The sequence below is a fragment of the Sinohyriopsis cumingii genome, chromosome 7 (assembly GCF_028554795.1).
Source record: "Sinohyriopsis cumingii isolate HCF-2022 chromosome 7, ASM2855479v2, whole genome shotgun sequence".
Lineage (NCBI taxonomy): Eukaryota > Metazoa > Mollusca > Bivalvia > Unionida > Unionidae > Sinohyriopsis > Sinohyriopsis cumingii.
Genome location: NC_142967.1, coordinates 124,239,072 through 124,262,116, shown reverse-complemented (window position 1 = coordinate 124,262,116; position 23,045 = coordinate 124,239,072). Strand labels below are relative to the sequence as shown.

At 34.2% G+C, this 23,045-nt stretch overlaps 1 protein-coding gene across 1 annotated transcript; it reads right to left on the bottom strand.

Annotated features, from left to right (window-relative positions):
* Positions 1 to 1,120: 1,120 nt before the first annotated feature.
* On the bottom strand, positions 1,121 to 21,824 carry LOC149796062 (uncharacterized). The gene is made up of 10 exons (XM_089964170.1): positions 21,762 to 21,824; positions 21,447 to 21,518; positions 20,967 to 21,000; positions 20,195 to 20,328; positions 19,211 to 19,332; positions 18,616 to 18,722; positions 8,303 to 8,381; positions 5,634 to 5,772; positions 1,464 to 1,559; positions 1,121 to 1,237 (listed from the first exon to the last, which is right to left on the bottom strand). Exons 2-9 carry the CDS (start codon positions 21,507 to 21,509, stop codon positions 1,473 to 1,475), a joined length of 765 nt encoding a protein of 254 aa, XP_089820296.1. The 5' UTR covers positions 21,510 to 21,518; positions 21,762 to 21,824; the 3' UTR covers positions 1,121 to 1,237; positions 1,464 to 1,472.
* Between the last annotated feature and the right edge of the window lie 1,221 nt (positions 21,825 to 23,045).

Here is a 23,045-nt window from a genome sequence, read left to right as displayed (position 1 = left end):
GTTTGTTATCAGGTACTTTGCTTTGTCTAAGAAGTCTTCTTCTTATGAACTTTTTCTTATTCATTGAGAAGTATGCGCATTCGTTTATGTTCCTCTTCATATTTTTCAAATTTCTCATGAGCCCTGGTAGCAGGACGTGGAATAAATTTGAACAGTGAATAATTTAGGCACAGAAGGTTTTGATGGCTTAGCTTGAGATACGGTACTGGTTAAACAATTTTTAACTGACAAGCCTTGTTTGGATCAACCTTTTCAGAGTAAAACATCTGATTTGTATTATGCCTACGCAGTTACCAGATCTAAGGCCAAAACGATCTTGGGAATCAGTTTGGTCAGGAAAATATTTATGTATCTGACACACTTGTTGGTTAGACTTTTGATGAGAACACCATAGCACCTGGTATTGATTAATCAATAGGTACTGATAACAGTGATCCTCTTTATGCTATTCGTTCTGTTGATTCTAATCAGGATAGCATAATACAACTACTCTTAGTCGGTCATGGACTCGATTTGAGTTCTCCTGGGATTTTCCGAGGGTTAATAATGTTGCCGAAGTCGAGCAAGTCCCATTTCATATTTCGAAAAATGTGGTCCATATGAGCCGATAGAGACCATCTGATGTAATTGCTACTGACGAGAGGTAAGTGTGATATAAAGTTGCAGTTCCGAGGTCCTGTCGAAAGGAAGATCTTAGTTATCAAATGAAACTCCTCTCTGGCTGGTCATTTAGGAATCAATAGGACTTTTCAGAAGATCTTTAATCTTGTTATTGGACCAAAATTAAAACTAAAGTTTCTCAATTTTGTAGACCTTTTTGCACTTTTCAAATGGTTGATTTTACTAAACTTGTTTCTTTCTCTGTTACATTGTATTACGTGTAACACTGTTGACGTGCCCGTTATTTACCCCAATTATTTACTTGAAACATCATTTCTGCATTGTGTCGCACAATTTTGTTTTTAAGGCTTAAAAATTGTTAAACGGAATAAAAATCTAAAGGATATATTATTTAATATGTCACGTTGACTGCTTTGCATATTTTATATAGTGCAAAAATATGATCACGTCATCTCGTCCATTATTCATTATTTATTTCCAAGCTTAATGTGTTACGTGCATTGGACAATAAATCTTATTTTCAGCTCGGCTCTCGATGGTATATGTCACTGTGCTAGTTATTTTTTTTTCCTCAAGGAACGATCTCGTTATTTCGTTTACTTAACTCTCAATGACACTGGAAAAAAAAATAGTTAAATGTTAAACTATAGCAATTAAAAGGTATTGCATTAAACCTCATGATTATTTCAATCATTGAAGCGAATTGCCATATTTATCAAATTTTGTGTCGCTTCGTCACCTTATAACCATGCTTTAATTATGTATGACGTAGGTGAATAACACGAAGCGAGTATACATGAGAGAGAGAGAGAGAGAGAGAGAGAGAGAGAGAGAGAGAGCACCTTTCAATATTAGCCTTGAAATGTAACCTGCGCAGATAGAGTAACAACCGTTTCATCCTGGTATGTTACTGCGTCCTCAGCCTCATACATGTACTGCTAGAACAAAATTAATTGTATTGAAATGGCAATTTTATTGCAAGAAATCAAATATTTATCTGCAAAAATAAACAGCTTTAGATAACATTCATAATTGAAGAACATTATTATATAATTAGACAGTTATCGCAATGATTAGAATAATATGACTTATGAAAGTTACTTACGCGAGTCAATTCAATTCCCTTCCAATACACACATATTTCACAAGGATGTAAACGCTAATTCTATATCACAAAGTATACTATAAAAACACAAACATAATGCATAATGTATGTGTATATTGTGGTCCTCGATGATTATTTTGGGCACTATTCTGCAAATATTTATTTCAAATTGACTTTTAGTTTATTGTGCTTAAATGTTGTACACGTACATTTTTATAAAGTGCAAACGATCGCAATTGTCTGTGCAAATTCAATCACTACTAGTAAAGGGTGACACTCTAGCCTAAGTTGAAATGGAAATACCTCACTAGGACTTAATATTACAGCCACAATAACACAAGTATCACTTGTTTGCCTCACTCGGAGTTTAACATTGACCGAACGCTTTATTATTAGCATGACTCTACTATCGCAAATCTCTAACAGGTATGTAACCTACTAACCACATCTCCACACTTACAAACTATTACCCACACCTACTAATCAGGTCTCACAACTACTGGCCAACCTTTTTTATACTGACCAAGATTCATCTTTACACACCAACACCCATCCAAACACCCACATTTAAAGTGGTTGAACAGTATAAAACAAAATAAGAAATATTAACACATACAAGTAACAAAATATACTTCACACTTACACTTACCGACATGCATACCCATATAATTACCCAAACTGAGGTAAAATAGGATGTGAGAGAACGGGAATGAATGATTACGCCAGCAAGCAAAAACTATATCATCAAATGTATTTTGTAACAGACACGAAAAGGTCGGATGATAAACAAAGTGTTGCAAATAAAATAATAGACAAGACAAAACTAAAACAGATACATATAACCCATGGTTTGATTTGGTAATGATTGAGGATAATTGGTAGGCTTTTAAAAGTACCGTTTTGAGTTGTCCTTGATCACATATTTTTCCGACCCGAAGGAAATTATTTCCCTCTTACAGTGTTTCGACATATTCTGGGTGCCTAGTATTGGCATATGTTTCGAGACCACAATGGATGGCAACATTTGTCAATATTCCGTTTGATATAGTACCCCAAGATAATCAGATTGATTCTAGGAGACATCTTTCCTCTGTTGCGTGTCTACTTATCATCGTTAAAATCATTAATTACTATGTTAATATAGGCGGTGCATTTTGTGAATGTTTCTGAAATGCTAAGTAGGCCTTTGACATAAAATACTAGCCGGAATTTATTCAGAAAATTAACAAAAATGACGGAAAGGTTTGCATTAGCAAATGACATAGCACACAAAAATGTTACGATTGAGTGTGCGTGCGTGTGTGCGTGCCCGCGCGCGCGTGTGTGTGTTGTGTGTGTCTGTGTGTGTGTGTGATTCAAACAATAAATCTTGCAATCCTCTAGAGATCAGAAGTTTCAAGACAAGCTTTTCCACATCAAAGAGCTAGGACGAAAATCAATATCAACATTTCAAAGAGTTTTTTCTTCTCTTTATTGTTGATTACAGCATTTGTTGATTTGTGCGTATCTCGTTTGGTGATAAGTCATGGTGTAAACATTCACATAACACTTTTGCAGCAAACACCCTCTGGTTTGCATGCGATGAATTCAACAATTGTCCAGTACGTACATCCTTCCTGTATTAAATCTGTGGTGTAAATCACTAGCCACACACATCTCTTTGTGCGTATGAGTAACAAATAAAAGGCGACAAATCTTTTCTTCATACAATTCATACAACTGCAAATATGTAATCATCACTAATCGCAGACGTTTGTACAAAATCACGTTCACGTGCACAAAGTTTAGGTGGCCATATTGTTGCATAGAATGGTGAGCCAGAACCCAGCTGCATCTGACGGAAAATAAATTCCAAATAGTTCAGTCCCTATCGACACACACACGATAAGTCGGCCAAAATTCAAAGCAATTGTATTGTTGTATTGTCTTATTGCATGAGTTGGTAATGCTTTATGATTTGAATCGTTTATTTGGATTCTTTAATTGCACTGAGTGAAACTCTCAGTGCGGAAGTTGTTCCATCGCTGACTTTATAACTTTGTTTGTAGTTAATCAATGACTAGTCATTTAATGTTAACGTTATATGGTTCAAATACCAATCGCTAAAACATATTTACTGTTCAGGATGCAATTGTTCTCTAACTTTCACTTGCATGTTTTATATAGCTGCTGTAAATGCATTTCTTCAGCTTATAAAGTAAACCAAAAACCATGGATAATAATCTGGACCAACCAACTGAAAATAATGAGAGACCATTTGGTAAGGTAATCTGCATCTTTATGCCCACAATCGTGGAGGATGACTCCACAATTGAAACTTGGTCTGCTGGATAAATCATACCCTCACTAAGGCGTTGTGAGGGTGTCCTACCATATAGTTGCACCATCACGCCTAAAATCTCGTTCAATTGACTCTCAAAATCACAATAGCCATGAAAACCACTAGAAACGAGGATTTGTCCTTCGATTGAGCTGACACATTCAAAACTACCCTGAAGAAAGGAAAACGAAAGAGAAAAGGTTCCAAAGGAGGAGAAGGACGATAACCTATTCCACCGAACAGAATCCAAATCAAAATGTTCATAAGAAGAAGAAAAAATGTGCTTTGTGTTTTTCTTCAGTTTTCATTGTGATTCCTATTTTCAAGCACATACTAAATTCGAAAGTGTATCCGACTCCTGTGTATTTGCACTTGCAGCACATAGACACGCACAGTCACGGCGCATGTTATGAAACATACACACATTTATTTCTGAAGACATTTTAATTGAGAGAACCGGATTGCTCTTAAAAGGGTCTTTGAACTTTAATAGAAGACAATAATCTGCTTTTAACCTGTTCAACGTCCACATCCTGATGCCACTGCTGCGGTGGTAATAGTTGATGTCACTGCTCTCGTGTCGAGATCGTCGATGACATATAAGCGTTCGAATTGTTTGATTGTGAGAGTCTTCTTTTCTTGGTTTATGGCATAAAGAATTCATACATTTCTCTCAATTATGCTAACTCTGCCAGAAATAATATAACATAGTGACATTTTGTTTTCATTTTCTTCATTATGCTCACTGTTCTTCGTTTTCACTTCTGGTATTTTGACCAAAACCCTATTTTTCTTCATTTTCTTGCTGTATAAAAGTTTCCGGCTGTTCGTTCTGTTTCTTTGTAAATTGTAAAATATTTGTCAGTGATAGTAGTAGGTGATGCGATCCTCTTGCGATGATACGTGCAGAAAGTTAATTTCAGATTAAGTAAATTATCTGGAAAAGATCTTACCGTTGTTGGAATAATACTAGCAAATGCAGCAGTAGTATTTTGTTACTCTTGGTATAAATGTCCTCTGCAGATGTACCAAACACAAGGTCTTATTTGTATTTGAACTTTATATTCTGCTATTTCATAAAACAAAGTCCTTATTTAGTCCTAAGGAAAACATGAAATAAAACTAATCAAATCCACCATCAGCACCACTATAGTCATCAAAACAGCACCAAGGGAACAACAACGACAGGAGAAGTAAGAATAAAAGTTGTGAAGATAGTAAATCAGGTCAATACTTTTAGATCTCATTTTTAAACCATTTCAAAGTCAAAGCGTCCATGAATTTGTATGTTACTTCTCTATTTCATTTTAGACAGCAATTGCAAAATTAACTGAACAGTTTGATCTTAACTCCAAGGCACCAATATGAAAGGATTGTTTCTTATTTTAAGGACTACGTATGCGTCATTCCAAAGCGTTATATCGTTGAAAAGTTAACATGTATTTATGTGCATGGAAACACAATAAAACAACACATTAACAAATTACCAAGTTCATGTATTGTGTTTATTAGGGCCAATCTGTCCAAATATTTTAATGGAGGGGACAATAATCCCTTTAAAATTTTTAAAAGATAAAGGATTCTTACAATCATGCCACAAGGTTTGACATAACAAGTGAGTACTATGGACGGTGAGTTGATAAATCTAAATCCATACATTGTGGCTCGAAGAGATGTTGAACAATTTGGCTGGAAGCCGCTCAGGAGATGAGGTTCCATTACATTTCTGTCAAAAGGAAATAACGAAGGTATCACTCGCATTGATCAAAAATAATCCAACAAGGTGTTTGTGCTTGCTTAATATTGTAACACTAAAATGTTCATGTTGATAAGTAACGACTGATTTTAATGTGCTGCAGTCTAAGACTAAGCAAAAGCAAATGTTACACACCACAAAACATTACCAAAGTCTAATAAAGAAATCTAAAATTTGAAAAAAATTTATAAACTTGGAACAAGATTATTTGGTGCAAAAATGTGACCGTTACTAAAACATTCCTCTATGGCAAACAAGTTCAGACTGAACATAAGTGATTGTTGTAAATTATGTAGCGCATTGTTGTCATTTAAAATAGTTTAAATTAGTTTATGGCTTTGCTAGTTGTTCTTTTAAAGGTACTTTTAGCATGATACTGGCTATATGGTGAAAAGGAAATGTGAGTTAGTTTCAAATGGGATTTTGATTGCTGTCCTAGCTTACATTTGTTTATCAGAAACATACAATAATAACTATCCAAGCAATCATTCTGTTTGAGAAGGATGTAAGAATTTTTAAAAATGCCCTTAATTAGTCATGACAATGAAATGGAGTTTGATTGTTTTTTAAGACATACAACTTTTGAAAGCAACCATCATGTGATGATTATGAATTAGAGTCTCTAAACTAGGATGCTACACTTCGTAAATGACTACTTAAACTTAAAGTTGTCTATTTGTTGTGGAGGTATCGCCGGATGAAGAATTGACTTGTTTTTATAAACTTGAAAGTCTGTTTGAAATAAAGTTTTCAGCAAAAGTAGATTTAAAAAGCTCAATCTTTTAATAAAGACATACATGTATAATTCCTGGATATATCACAGAGCTAATTATCCATATTATTCCAGCTGCATTCTTCCAGAATGCATTCAAACTAGTGAAAGTTAACTTCATACAACAAAGGTGGCAACCTAGCGTAAATCCATGGATAAATACCTTCACTGGAATTTATATTGAATTCCAGACTGGAATAATATTCATGTGGTTCAACAAGAGTAATGGTTATGGTTAAGTGTCACGTATAATGCTGATGTGCCAACAGTCTTTTCTTCGATCACAGTAATACAAACCAATGGTATATAACTATTTGAAATTTCAATATAAATTCAAGTCATTATTTCCAAGAATGTTATTTTTCAAGGGCACTTATTATGTCCAGAAAAAAATCACTTGAAGTAAATAATTCGCAGTAACAAATTCAAGCTCAAATTAATTACTGAACACAACATAATGCAATTGGCTTAGCCAAGAACTTAAAGCATTAATGAATTATATTTTCGTGTAACACATAATATAGTATTCTACGTGACCTCAGGTCACAGTTAACTTTTTCTACAACAAAACGTTACATAATGGGAACTATCCTTCTAGATGTTTCAAAATGTTTACAGATAGAATCTTAGTGATAATTATAAGTCTATTACTAAAGTTTTCTCATACAATTTGCAGCAAATAATAGGTAGACCCTTCAAAACTCGTTGGGAATTTCCAATGTTCAAGACTCAGATTAAGTTAAACATTTTTACTACAAAACCAAAATCAATAATTCAGGTCAGGTAGAGAATGAACTCGGATTTTGACACTGCCAAATCCAATTTACAATGTCACATTATTAATATCATATGATGAAATAAAAATGAAAACTAAGTAAGAAACAATGCAAATTAATATACATAGCAATTTGAAATACAAGAAATTAAGACATCTGATTTAAATGCTGAATAAATGTTACAACTCTTCTGCACAATAAAATAATAATCTAATTAAGACAAAAAGGATGTGTTGGCAGGATGTTCCTCTAATTGGTGTAGAATTTTTGTCCATTTTTCCTTGAGGAGGGTTAAATGTGGACAGTGTAATATCTGTATAATTGTTAGGCGTTTTTATATACATTTTGGAGTATATCTGTTTCGTTTTGCCTGCACTCTTGAATAAGAGCACTATTATGCCTAAATGTATGCATTTTATTTTCTAAATTTATTTTGTCAAAAGTTAGAAAAGTCTGTGCTCTGGTATTAATTGTAATGTCTATTGGCATACTGTAGTACAAAGAACCATTTGAAATTATTTCATACTTATCACGTGCCCGCAGTAATGTTTACAATTCATTCACATATTTAGTCTTCTAGTCTATAACGTCTAGTCTAATCTGTTCACAGGTGGACTTGGTTTTTATTCTCTGAACGAATGTATGTTTTTCATGATATCTAAGATTGTGCTTGAGAGTATTTGTATAGTCAGACATTAGTGGAAAGTCGTCCTAATGTTGACAAAATCTGCACCTTCATGTTACTGACAAATTGGGTTCTGCAGAACAGAAAGGAAGGAAAGAAAAATGGCGACCTCTAGGATACAAAACCTAAGGAGGGCATATACTCACATTCTGAAAGAATGTGACTATGTGCTCATTGGCAATTATTAATCGACTAATTTCTCGAAAATTTGTGTAGTTGTTTAGATCATTTTAACAGTAGCTTATTTAGCAAAAGTAACATACTCACCCATTGACAAGAAGATTAATATATTCCGTCGATACATTGGAAGAAGCAGAGCAGTTCTCAACGTGCACAGCGTAGGACGCTTGTTAAAGATATTTGCACAAACATAAATGATGGCTCTGAACAATATATCATAATTTTTAACGTTCTGAAATAATTATCGTAGTTTTCGTTGTGTGTAGAATAGATTGCTTCATTTTATTTTTTTCCCCGAAAACATCTACTTTGCTTGATCACCTACCCTAAGATGAAACAATAACTGGTACCGCCACCACATCCAACGTCACAATCGATATTGCTCAAAAGACATATAAACAAACCTCCCAAGTTAAATATTATCTGGCTCAGTTTTCCATCTGTTAGATAATAAAATATACGATCATAGCAGCAATGAAATTATCATAGTAAAGGCAAAACTATTATTAATATCATCACCATTATCATGAGCAGACCTACTTGTGACATCTATATTACGGTTAATATCACAACTACGACCATTATTGTAGCTGTGGCGGATATATCAGAACATGACTAAAAGAGGACATAATTAACAACTGATTGCTCGATATTTATTGATCTCTGCCACATGTTTCTGCTAAATATGCATCAGTGTGGCAGAGCTAACGCGTTGCTGAAGTTTGTTGATAGCATCGAAAAACATCTGCAGTCATTTTTGAACCCATGAAGTTTATTATCTTGGACGAAATATGTTGTATGACAAAGTGGTACTATCTAATCTCATTTTTTCCAAAATAAAGGCTTAACCCTCCATTAAATCATTAACCTCCCCCTCTATATTTCTTTCTAGATATTCTAATGATAAAACCCAATGTTTCGAAGACATAATTGTACACATATATATTAATGACTACATAAAATGAGTTCTTTCAGAACTATCTATAAGTACTGATTATAAAGGGAAGACTTACTGTGTCACCATGTAAATGCGTCTAAAAATATCTATAGCCACCAATAGGTCCCATCCTTTAGTGGCGAGATGAGCTTAGTAGTGTTAAAGGGTATGAAGGATGGTACTTAATTAGTTACGTGGTACTCTCAGGACGGTATGACATATGTGAAATTTAATGAGAATAAAGGGTATGACTATCTCCATTTTGAAAATTAAGCAGACGTCAGAAAGGAAAGAAAGGAAGGAGTGATTTTATACATATCCGAACATGCTCTTAAAGGCCAGAGAGAGAGAGAGAGAGAGAGAGAGAGAGAGAGAGAGAGAGAGAGAGAGAGAGAGATAGAAAGAATAACATAGATACAGAGACAGAGAGACAGAGAAAGAGAGACAGAAAGAGAGACAGAGAAAGTGTAACACTTCATTGAAACAAGCATTTTGTAAACAAAATAAATACCATACTGCTGCCTTTCTAGATCAATATTTTAAACAAGTCCTACTAACAAGAAAGTCAAGAAAGAACAAGCAGAGAGGATTAAGGTAGTTCCTTCCTCTTCAATTGACAAACAAACGTTTAACAATTTTGACACTGTTATTAGTATGAAGCGCGTTCAAATGATCTGATAAATTACCGATTTGCATTCGATAAGCACAAAGTTTTGCATTAAGGTAAACAGACACAACATGATCATTATTTCGCTATATGTTATTCATCTTTCCGAAAAAAACATTGGTTCTCAGTATATTTTATAATTTGAACTCAAGACGTTGTTGATGCAAATAAAATAATCCACACGCCATCAAATCTGATCCTTTTAACCACACATGTTAACATAGTAGAAACTTAATTTTCGCTCATACATTCTATGTCATCGTCTTTGAAAATTGTTAGTTAATCTAAAACAAAATAATTTACGCTATGGTCATTCGATTAGTGACCCGTGTTTTATGACATAAGCTATGCAACATTTTTGGTTTTCAATGAGGATGGTTATCTTTAGTAGACGCCTCTGGATTCCAAGAAACTGTGTAAGCAAAGGTGATTGATAAATCAATGAAGTTATGATGTTCTAATGTTTACTTCGTTTACACACTCTTTCCCCACTATACGTGTTCTTCGATCAAGCCTGCTTTCAATGTTGTACATGCATTCCGTTTTCTTTGTACTCGTTGTATTTCAAGCAATTAGAAAGATCCTGTAAACACTTATGTGTGTTCTATATATTTTAATTTGTAGATATTCGAGTTACGTACGCACGCTTGTCATTTGACACTAAACAATTGGTCCCGATTTTGGTTAATATCCTTTGTCAAATGTACGTTTTTGATTTCAATTTTAGCTCCAATTTCCGCTGATTAGCATTTCCTTTTTGTGGTTGTCAATGTTCCAAACAATCACTCAAACACGGGAACTTCGTTTTGAGATGTCTCTTATTTCTGGGTCATATACGATTGAGCCATTGCTTTGATCAGCTGTGGTAGCATGTCGATGCATTAAAGAGTAGGTTGATGTTGATCATAAATCCACATTAAATGGCCTTTCAAATCCTTCCGAAAAATGCGTTTAACTTCAGGATGTTCACTGACGAAAAATAAAATGTCTAATAGGTTTGGTTAAAAAATTATATGTGTGGTTTTTTTTTTTTTTTTTTTTTTGCTTCGAGGGTGTCAACCACCTTGTTTGAAGACAATTTTGAAAGCTCGCATAACGCGTAACTTGTTTTTAGAATGAAAGGAACTACACAAGCCGATTTTGAAAACATCAATGTCACAAGACTAATATGGTCACCTTACTAGTTTATTTTCCCATAATGTTTAGTCGAATTGGTGTAACGTGTACATTGAATGTTCTTGCAACTAGTGGCCTGGGTAGTATTCTAAATGATGGTTAAACATATTTCCATGTGATTGTTGCTGCTAAGTAAAATATGCTCTATTTGATATTCCTCTTATGTTCATGAAGTTCTAGTCCCTGACATGTATAACCATTAATTCTTTTTTTCTTCCATTATTAATGGTGTTTTGATTTGTTTTATCCTGGCTTTCGTTTCTTCTCATCACTGGATATGTCAAAAGATCTGATGCATGGGGAGCAAATGTACTTGAATATACCGATTTTAAAATATTTCTTTTGCTTTTATCTTACTTCGTCCCACAACATGGTATATTGTTTTTGTTCAGTTTCGTTATTGTCTTGATAACTGGCGAAAATATTTGCATACCTTGTAATAATTGTCAGTTTCATTATACATGTTATGTTCGATTAAATAAAGATTGTTACTTTTGAAGTAAATGTTAGATCTAAGTGGGATAATGATATAGAGAAAAATAACGTTTATTATCGTCCTTCCATAAGATCTTGTGGTACAAGTGTGATGTCTTCTACGTGCTATGTTCATCTATTTTGTGTGCCTAATATTTGTTCATAACTCAGCGCTGGAGTTTTGCCTACCTGACAGTTGTCATGATCCTAAGGCGAAAACAAGATGTTTCTTTGTATTTTAGTTTCCGACCTGACCTTGTTTACGAGTTAGTTGTTTTCTTCTGTTGTAAATATTTTGCATCGTACATGATGTGGGTACATATACGGGATATGGTAAACAAATATACTAATCTGTTTCAGGTCTAAATTTGGGAATCAGAGTTTAGAGGTTATTTCGGAACAGTGAGTTTGGTTCATCCTAGGCCGCAAGTGCGAAGTGTTTTAGGTTGGAAAAACTGAATACTTCCAGCAACAGAAGATGTATGCCTGTATCAGGTGTGTTTAAATGTCTTCACATCACAGAAGGTCTTGTCAATGAGCGGTCTACTAAAGGAATAACACATCTTCAGCTGTAGAGGTACGTGAGTTATTTATTAATTTCTTGTGTATAAGTTATAGATATTGTACTACCACGTTTATTTTTGTATATTTTCTATATAGCTTAGGCGGTATAATGCAAATATTTTCTATTCTTGTATGCGACTTAACAGGAGAATTATATTAGAAATAAAATGCTGCAATTTTCACGTAACGTTTAGTACAGTAGGATTCGTATCGGGCACGGGTAGGTTCACTTCTATAATCTGTATGCCTTACTGTATATAGCGTCATTACGTTTTATCGTATATGCCCATGTCATGCGTAGTACACGGTGTTATATGTAGTTTCAGCTGATCGAAGTCGACGTGATACCAGCTGTAGAGCTAACCATAGAAGTCCACCATAGCAGCCGTAGAGCTGAGTGAGGAGTGATGCTGATCGAGTATCAGGTGATCGGGAGTTACTGACCGATTGGTGAGCGCTGATTGGTTGATTGACCACGGATTTGAATGGTGGTCGGTGACTACCTGGAATACAGACTGCTTGATTGACCAATGTGACTGTTAGCTAAGTGTGCTGGTGACAGAGTGTGTAACTCCATACATGTAATATTTTAGCCGTGGGCTAATTTTGGGGTTTGTAATACCCAGTGTTTCGGGATTTTAAAGATATTTTGTACATCTGTTCCTATGTTTTCATATATTTGACTGTTTGAGTAAAACACAGCATTCTTTTCGTCGTGTGAAATTCTTGTGAATCATTCACCTTGTCCTTGCACTGTGTAAGGTCATTTTTTTATTTTCACTTTTTTGCATTATTAGGTTTGTGCGGATTATGTTAATTTGTCCAATATTTGGATCTCATACACGCACGTAATAATCATATATTTTTTATCTCTATCAAATCATTCATCATTAAACATTGTGTTTGTATCACCATCAAAAGTATTCTGTTATAAATCCGAAATCCCACCCGTTTATCTTCTTATATTGGGATCTTCCAAACTTCCCTCAAAGGCATCGATGATTGCAATATTGTGTATATCAAGACATTTCATTCTGAATATTTTATACTTTTGGACTTGTGACAAGACTTTTAGGGATACGTTGGTATTTATTTCACAATAATATAATTGTCTCTTTCATTATGCCTTGGAATCTTAAATAAATAAATTATTTGTTTATATTATTTAACTAGATGTATTTGGTTCTTTCTGTTACATAATTTAAGACCTAGCGTCGTAATACCAGAAATATCTATAATTTATATCTTCATCTTACCTCTCCTTCCAAACAAAATCTAGCAATCGAACATTACAAGGGAGCTATGACATTTACAAAAGGACTTACTAGTATCAGCATGCGCAAAACACGCCTTTGAACGAGCTCTTTTTCTTTTTTATTGTTTTGGAAAAGAACGTAAAGATGTATTGTTAATCGTCTTTTTTCTTGATTTGTCATAGAATCCATGCAGTTTAAGAACGCAACAGAGCAATAATCGACCGTAGTGGTGATTCTTTTAGGTGCGTTTGAATCAAAAATATAATTTTGCATCGGAGCATTGACTTTGGTAAGTACTGAGATGATGCCCTAAAGTTTAAATAACAAGAAAATATCACTCGTATTCCGTTCGTTATTTGGAAATTCCTTTGATGTTAACGATTGTGTGAGCTTTGAGAGCAAAACTACTAGCCGTCAAAACTTTACCTTTTTGCTGGAATTAATGTAGACCAGAAGTAGAAGACTTCAAGAAAAAGATGTCCATTTAAGATGGGTTATAATTGTTCCTTAAAATTATAACCACTTGTTTTTAATCAGGTATGCCTGTAATCATTTATAACAGTGATGGATGAAGGTTAGACGGTCACAACTCAAGGATTTCTTGAAGAGATGCAGAAATCTCTCCGTTGAAGGGGCCAATTTGATGTTATTTGTTGGCACACTGCCCTTCGTTTCATTATGTATGTCTTATATTAGGATTTGCGTATTAGCTGCTGGATTAAGAGCCATCTTCATGTAAACAAAAAAAGAAATTTCGTTGAGATCCAGTTCCAACTGATTTCGAAATATTGGGGCTTTTCTTGATTTTGTTATTAATTTTGTATCAGCTAGTGGCTGTTGTCTGGTTAATATTTCTTGATAAGGTATGCGAATAATGTATTGTAGTGATTAACGTGTTGTCAAAGTAGACTGTTTTAAAACTTCATTGAAACTGGCTTCAAACAAACTTAATCGCGCATTGGTAGTTTGTGTCAATACTCATGGCATACAGTCTGAGACTTAATAAGGAATGACAATACAACTGAAATGAAGTCAGGCTGAATAATGAAAAGATGGAAACATAGCAAATGATGCTTATATAGTGTTTTAGACATACAGAAACGATGAAGCCGACGTGTGAATAACTGATCGTCACCTCTTGACACTTATTGCGAAACAAATCTTTTAGAGATTTCAAATAATCGGGAGTAGTAGGAGTACAGTAGAGCACTAGATAAGCATATAGAAGTTGAGTAGAATGTCATAGCACAATTCAGCCAAGGTGCTCCTAATTGGTTAGCCAAGATTTGAACTTGAAATTTGCCTCTTGGAGTTTAAAAAAAACACCATATAAAGAGCACTGAAAGTATTGCCGCAATGTGCTTTACTTTGCTGAAATACGTTTTGAGTAATGTAAATAATGACCAGCTGTACAAGGTAAGCTGATTCCTTATGTCATATTCGCAAAATTTGCGTCCACAGCTGAAACAATGCATTGTACCTCCTTCTCTCAAGAAAATAGATCCTGTTCTCGCTAAACAAAATTGGGATTGAATTGTTTCAGGCGTCCAATCGTCTTGTACAAAGCCAAACATGAAGGCAAAGTCTCCAGAGACGAAAATGGATCACTGAAACATATATTGAACGCATGATCATAACATGGAAAATTTGGCAAAGTGAAGGCATCCCTATCATAAAACAAGCTCTTCCTACATCACTCTGGTTTCAGGGCGCATATTTACTCGAGTCGGAGGACATATGATCGCAATATACATGGCGTCCAAGTGTAGAATTCATTCTTAATGGAAATATCTGACTACATTGATTCGTCATCTTTTGAACAGTTTTATGCAAGAGAACATTGCTCTCCAGGTGGACGTACCGATGAACTTTTAGCAAAGGTCGACTTACGATTTTGTTTTTGACGAACGGTACAATCTTGTGTTCATCGACCATCCTGACATGAAAGTCTTACTCTTGCCCCAAATTTAAGTTAGTCAAGGATGAGTACTGTATTTTACATCTGGTATGAAGTTGTCTTTGCCTGTCTTGATACTCGTATCAATAATGTTTAGCTCCACCAATGCCAAAATTCAGAAAAGATAACTTCATGATGTATGTCGGTCCAGGCTCCTAAACATTCTTCGCGTGTGACTGATAGTCTACAGGGTGATCGATTTACGTGCATGCATCGGTGTCAAATAAAGGACTGGGTCATAAAAGAGTCCAAAGACGAAAGGCAATTTTAAACAGGCCAGTACTCGTCACGTAATCAATAGAGATGACATTTATCGGACTAGGATTTGGGAGCAGACTCCAGTATGTCTTAGCAATTCACGAAAATCAAATCTCTATGTATGCTTTCCAAAAGTTTAGAGGGTTTGTTTTATCGTTCCTGAACTGGAAGTATTGACCTGAACCTAGCAGTTTGCCCCAAAAAATCTATACATCGTGGCTTTAGGAAGCAATCGTCTAATTTCATTCTGTTCCAACATGATGGCTTGTTCCAATTTTATAAACTCGCTTACATTGCCTGAGAACAGTTCTTAATCCAGAATTGTTGTCCTGTTGGTAGTTTTCATATCAGAAAGGATCAAATGTTGTATACTTTTATATCTTGGTTAACATCGTTAGAACAAGGTTGTCGTTGTTACATGATTCAACATACGAGTAACATAAACATCAGTTCGCTCGTGGCAATGATGAGACAACAAGGGATGACGCGTGTTCGTGTGTGGAACATTTTTCCATTTGATAAGGCCGACGTAATGGCAACTTTGTTTAGTTCCATGTCGATGTATTCTGGCGGCATTCCGGGTGACTGACGGGGAATTTGGCTTACTTGTATACCTAAGGATACACCAAAATCACTTCTAAGTATTGATTTTTTATTATGTTTCCTTGATTCAAATGTGCGACGTCCACCACATCGTACTTTTCGACAATATGTGCTGGATATGTTTTGAAAAAATATCATAATCGTCTTCCCGCATTTCTGTCACTTACATTCCTGTCGCTTGGTATCCTTGACTTTCCAAAATCTGCTGTCATTGATTGATTTTGTTGTAGGAATCTTCCAACTTAAACTCTGTCAAAGGACTGATCAGGTCTAGGTGAGGATAACATGTTGGACATCCATGGGATAAATATCGTTCTAGATCCCAACCCTTCTCGGAATTTAATTCGATTTTCTTTTGTTCACCATTTTAAGTTTGTTATTTCCTCTTCTCATGCAGTTTGAATATGTTATGTAATGAAAGCACAGCTTTCGCTGAATATCGACTGATGCCAATAATTTCACTGACGTGGAATTAGGGTAAGTTTGTTCTAGAGCTTGAACTACTTCGAGCTTATTAATCCACTAGCTTTGACAAAAAGTAAAATCCTCCTTCAAAGGATTATTTCCTAAATGATCCATAAATTATGGTCCATCTTTTCCACAATAAAGACGTAAATGTTCTGTAGCGCAAACACAATATATAAGAATCTCTTCTTGAAAATCGAAAAGGTCTAATGTGTGCGTTAGTTTTCAAACGTAGAAAGTTTCCCGTTGTTCTATTACATATTCGGATTCGTAGTAATGGGCTTCTAGAACAGGCGAGATCACAAAATGTCGATTGTTTTTAGTAATACAAAAATATGCTGAGTATAGTAATCAGACATCTGTCATTGCAAACATTTTAGACGTTCTACTGAAAACATAACCAAATAATTCCTGGAATATTTAAGCTGTGCTTTCCACTGTGAAATTAATGATTTTTGCACCATCCATAATCGTTTGTGCAAATTCCGTTTCTTGTTTCTTGCTCTGAATGATATTTCGAAACAAAATTGTATGCCGTGTCCAAAAATCTGTAAACAATGACCATTGAGTATTGGCGGCACTTCGCATAATAAAACACATCCTCTTGGTGTCGTGTGTCATCTGAAATCTAAACCCCACTCAACTAAATCAGAAAGCATTGTGTCCCCTGGAATCAAACTACAGTTCCCACAGTGATGCAATAATCATTCCTGAAAACAGTTGCTGCAACTACAGTCTGCTAAAAATATTCTAAGCCAAAAAGATAAATTCGACACGATGGAACTGTATCTTTTACATTTTCTTGTCATTGGGTCCATTGAATATCATATGGATGATCCATCTCTTCTCATCACCTTACCACATACACAGATTTCGCCTCGCTCCTGAACAAATGTGTGACTTATCGTTATTGATATGGTATAGGACGCTAAACATCCACAACATCTCGCTGACCATCAGAGCATTGCCATAGGTGAGATTTCACACAGTGTATCAACTCTAGAGCGAAACAGCATTTTTTATGTCGTAAACTGATATTGGGTAATTGGGACAATAGTTGTATAAAGTCAAAGGAATAAAGTCAAAACGGGAAATATCTAAGATTGATTATCACGAGGCAATGGGAAGCTGTGTTTTGTGAGAGAATTAAATATAGGAGGAAGAAAATGAAAACTATTATTGTAAACCCCACTCGGGTCTAAGCACCACTGACATTTGAACTGTTTAAGACATTTTTGGACTGTACTAATTAATCAATGTTTGTCATTAAATACGTGTTTCCTTTCCTTTACGTCCTTTGCGGTTTATATGGAAGGCTACGGTTGTGCATGTGTATATGTGAATCATACGATCCCTTTTCCCTCCATGTATAGTAATGTATAACTACATATTTTTCTCATAGTAACACGTATCTTATTCTCTCTTTTCACCCCATGGCATAATTTTAAATGTATGAACTTTTTAAAATAGAATATCCCTCCTCTTTATAGTTTGCTTTTCATTCCCAGAGTGTAATCTGGATGCAAATCCTACGACAAATATCAAACTTCCATGTCGCCCCAGTGTTTTATTTCAAAATAGAGATAATCATGCCCTAACTCCTTCTACACTTCACATACGTCATAAGTTCAAGTTAACCGGACGGAAAAATTATAAATACCAAATCTCATCAGCTGTCATTTTTTATCTTCAATTTCCAATCATCCCAAGAGTACAACTTACAAAAACTTACCTATGTTTTGGTTGCGAAACCCAGACGTCCCGTTATAAAACTAAACAGTTGATCCACCACCATCTATCTGTATGTTTATCTCTCTAAACTTTATGTCAGATTTTGTTTTCTCGAAAAGTATGGAAACGAAGAACGTTCTCGCTGCAACAAACTGCAAGATACGCGTTCGTGCAACAAGGTATACTCCTTATTAGAAAATAGATAAACTCACGTTTAGAATGGCAGTCTATTCAACATGATGCTAATACGACGTGGTACTTTACAATTAAATGCTGACATTATTAATTTTCATATTTTAGTTTGATACAAACCCCGTATGGTTACGTTAATTGGCTGTCCAGTAGCATAGGATTTGTCATCGCCAACAGTCAACTGAATGTCTGTATATTGTGGAGTCACAACATTGATCTCACTTAATCTAATAATGTGAAAATGGAGGACAAAATTCAATGAATACTATGACCATCTCCTTTCATCATTACTCACGACACATTTCCAACTTGTGATAAAATTAAAATGCCCAAAGTTGTTATTTTATAGATTTAAACAGCGCTACATAAGTTCATGAATAATTGTTTTAATTCGACTTCTTAGATGAAGCAGATCTATTTATATATATATATACTGGGATATACTTCTTATTAAGGAACTGTTTAACAACCTCTTTAAGGAGGATAAAGCTAGCTATCTTACATAAACTCGTAGCATACTTAAATTTAAAATTGTAATACAAATATATTGCGAATATTTGTATCAAAAAAGCATCTTTACGAACTTGATTGTCGGAATTTGTACGGACATAAGTAAACGATACTCATATACTATTAGAAGCGAAGATAAAAATGCTAAAGTTTATATTTGGTCCTTGAATTTTTTAAGACTTAGATACTCAAACTAAACACTTACGATTCATTTCCTTTGGTTATTACATTTACAGAGCTGCTGCAATTAATAGAAAACTCCGTGTTTCTGATATACGTCTCATTCCGATACATTATGTATCCGTGTTCACTTCCATTCAGGAAATTCTGAAAAGAGAATACACGTTGAGGACGGCAAAAAAAAATATAGGCTTCAAGTGAAGGATTTGAAAGACGCCTTTCAATCAAGGAACATATTAAGTTATTGGAAAAGCGATCCTCGTATGAGTGTCCTAAGCAGCAGCTTTTGTTTAAAGCGAAATTTTCAGTTGTTGAATTTGACAATTTCACCAGAAGTAATACTACGGTGAAGCTAGTGAATGTGACATTCAAATGAAATTCAATAAAAAAAACCGGAACTTTTGTGCAATACTTTTCTTAATACAGTTTAAAAATACTGCTCCCCCGCATGTTTCAATTAGTTCAAGAAATAGCAGCATCCTTAATAACAACACTATCTATTCATAATACAAAACGTTCTGACGTGATTTTCTTTATCTTACTTTGTTTATATTTGTCAATAGATTATCTTTAGAATCCAAATTATATGCATAGCTTCTGCATGAAAGAAACGTATACACGTGTACTAAAGTGAGTTGCTTTAGACATAACAATGGGTCCTTACGATTTTCAATAGCGAAATAATATAATGGGAAAGCTACAACAAAGATTTTCCAAATTAAAATGAGATTAATGAAAAGTTAAGAAAGAAATATTATATAATGCGATTCGACTGTATATTTTTAATAGGATGACTTTAGCAAATAAATTATCTTAAATCAACGTATTTTAATGATGTCTTATAATATAATAGGGAGTGGAAGAAATGCATATGGTGCTAATGATTTAGGTTATTAAACATGATATATCCGAATGATTTTGACTGTTTCATTTTCGAGCAAAGAAATGTGCCTCGAATAAAAAGGTTAATTTTGTTTTGAAATCACATAAATTGTTTTGAAAAGGATACCTGCGAACACGTTGAGAAAATGAGTTGGTTACCACCAACAGTGTGATGGTTGAAACACATGGGTACTATGATGATGCCTATCTCTTCCTTATTGTCAAATGTAAATGTTACTGGATCGGACATATTCCTGCAACCTACAATGGATTAAAGAAAAGAAATCATCAAATGATTTGTGATACTTGCAATCTGATTTCTTACCAAAAGCAAAATATGTTTTCGCCTCTAAGTCGGATCGCATAAATACTCATTGGAAACGTTAATTTTACCACTTTGCTATAAAACATGATATGGCCCTTTCGTGGTCTGTGAATGTCAAGAAAATATGATCTGATATGTCTCGATTTTTTGTTACTTTGCAGGACACCACTGTGCTGGTCTTGCTTTATATCATTGTTCCTTATTTTAAAATATTGAACTATGGATCATAGAAATACATATTGTCTTACAAATGTTTTATCATGCTGTATTATAACATTTTTCGAATTACATTTGACAGAAGGCGTTTAAAATCTATAATTAGACTTAACTTGTACTTTGCCAACTTTACTCTACATTTATCAGAATGAAAACATTTTGTGTTGTTCACTATAAATTTATAGTCTATTATATCATTTTGGACAAACACATTACGTATTCTCTCCAAAATGCGTAATGAGCACATGTCTAAATGCATTGAAAGGTCCTACGAAACAGTTTTTTAAAAAAAATGCAAACGCTTTTAAAGCATAATATATTCAAATCATCGCATTAAAGCATTTGAAAGGATACTTACTGAATTTAAGTGCATTCTGTCCAAGTAGGAAACTCTGCAAATAAAAGTCTGCAGTAAACGTTTTTTGAAGAGAATACAGTCTTTTCCAAAACTAGTTATAAGACATCCCACTGCACAATAAACAGTAGTTAATTTTTAACTTTGACCTATTTTTCGATATTTTTGTTTGTAAATCTAGTTCATCACACTATATGTAAAAATAACTACACGCTTGTTGCGAAATTTCAAAGTAATGATTATATATATATATATATATATATATATATATATATATATATATATATATATATATATATATATATATATATATATATATATATATAGTTCTGCCGTTTGTAAATATGGCTTAGTAAATTCAAAACTTGATTAATAAAGTTTTGGGATTTGTATATATTTTAAGGTCATCGTTTCGACCTATTCATTCCGCTTCGTGTATATAAGTATTATATTACAATAGAACTTTCGATATTTTGGACTTACCATGAAACTAAACACGGTCCAGAAACGAAAGGTTTTCATCTCTTTCACCGCTCGAGATAGCATACAAGAAATCTATCAAAAAGGATATTGACTGATAAACATAGGCTTCAAATAAAATTTACAATGGTGAAAGCCGAAATGATAGATACGTAGCTTGAGTTAATTATATCCTGTTCATTCTTTGATGTGTTGATTCAGATTTGTATTCATTGTTTACTTTTTTATTTATCATATATACATATTAAATTGTTTCTTTCGCATGATAGTGAATTATTTGACAAATCATAAACTCTAAGATTAAACTGAAAAGCATACCTTTGGCCAGCGTTTCCTTAGATTGTACGCAATAGTTTTGGAGCTATGATGAAGACGTTTACAATAATATGAACGTAAGAGAGTGATAACTTATCAGATAATTCTATTAAAGTCATACCTTCACATCATTCTTACGTGCAGGCCACAACGCCACATGTTCTTTCACATGATCATATCGAGCTATCCCACTTAAAAGGCTATCCACTCAATGACATACTTCCAAAACGAAAAGACAAATGATGAGAGCGGGGTCGGGAGTGGTAAGCTATACATGGAAAGAGAGGCATATTGTATTAAAAATGTCACTAAATAGGCCCGTAATAACAGTGTTTAGGTAGGAACTGTCAAAGACCCACTTTACAAGAGGAAAACTGTTTTATGGTTATTTGTTCCATCCTCTCGTGAAAAGTTTAATGTCTAGAGCGTTATTTAATTTGTTTCAAGTTAATTCTTTTCCGCAATAACATTGTAATCATGGATCCCAATCCTCGTAAACATAATTACTTGTCAGAATGGATTTATTGCAGTTGTATTGGGAGTTATTATTTTTGTATGCTATATACATTTCTGTGAGAAGAGAGCGAAACATTTGAGAAGCGAATAAGATCCTAAGTGTCCCTGAGAAGAAAATAAGTGGGTAGGTACAATAAAGCCTGTTCTTCGCACAAAAATTCTCATATTTTCTAAAACGTTGATGATCTAATACTACAATGGCGAAAATGTATTAACATTTGGAAAATTACATGTGCAATGGATTTTTAAAAAAATATTTGATGTTTTCATCATGACGTCACTTTTGGGTATGAACTATTCATTCTTTGCTATAATTGTAACTGTTTTTAAACATTTAAGATGGTCTACATACGGCAACCAGATTTTGGCAGACCATAAATATATGCCCTATTAGCCGCTTAGTACAATATAGTCTTGGTTCTCGCACGTGGACCATGTGAGAAAATATACAATTTAATAGCTTCAGCATTCAGTGGCTCTTTGCATCTCTACAGCGGTCAAGCATCAAATACATTATCTACAACAAATAAATCATAAAATACTTTTGACATATACCACAGTAACTATATGTCCACTATAACATGCATACATATGGTAAATCAAAACACTGAAATGAAAATTTGCTTTTGTTCGTATGTTCGTCAAAAACTGCAAATTTCGTCATATTTTAAATGACCTCAAAACTAGCAGCATAACTGAGAACATGGTTTTTGTCTGACTAGTATACACTGTAATTGACATGCTGATATTACCCGTTATTTGCATTACATT

Coding starts and splice junctions, on each gene's coding strand:
- LOC149796062 (XM_089964170.1), bottom strand. CDS start 21,509: ATGCTATCTCGAGCGGTGAAAGAGATGAAAACCTTTCGTTTCTGGACC. Junction 21,001..21,446: donor GGACCGTGTTTAGTTTCATG/GTAAGTCCAAAA, acceptor TTTTATTTGCAG/AGTTTCCTACTTGGACAGAA. Junction 19,333..20,194: donor TTTTCTCAACGTGTTCGCAG/GTATCCTTTTCA, acceptor TTCTCTTTTCAG/AATTTCCTGAATGGAAGTGA.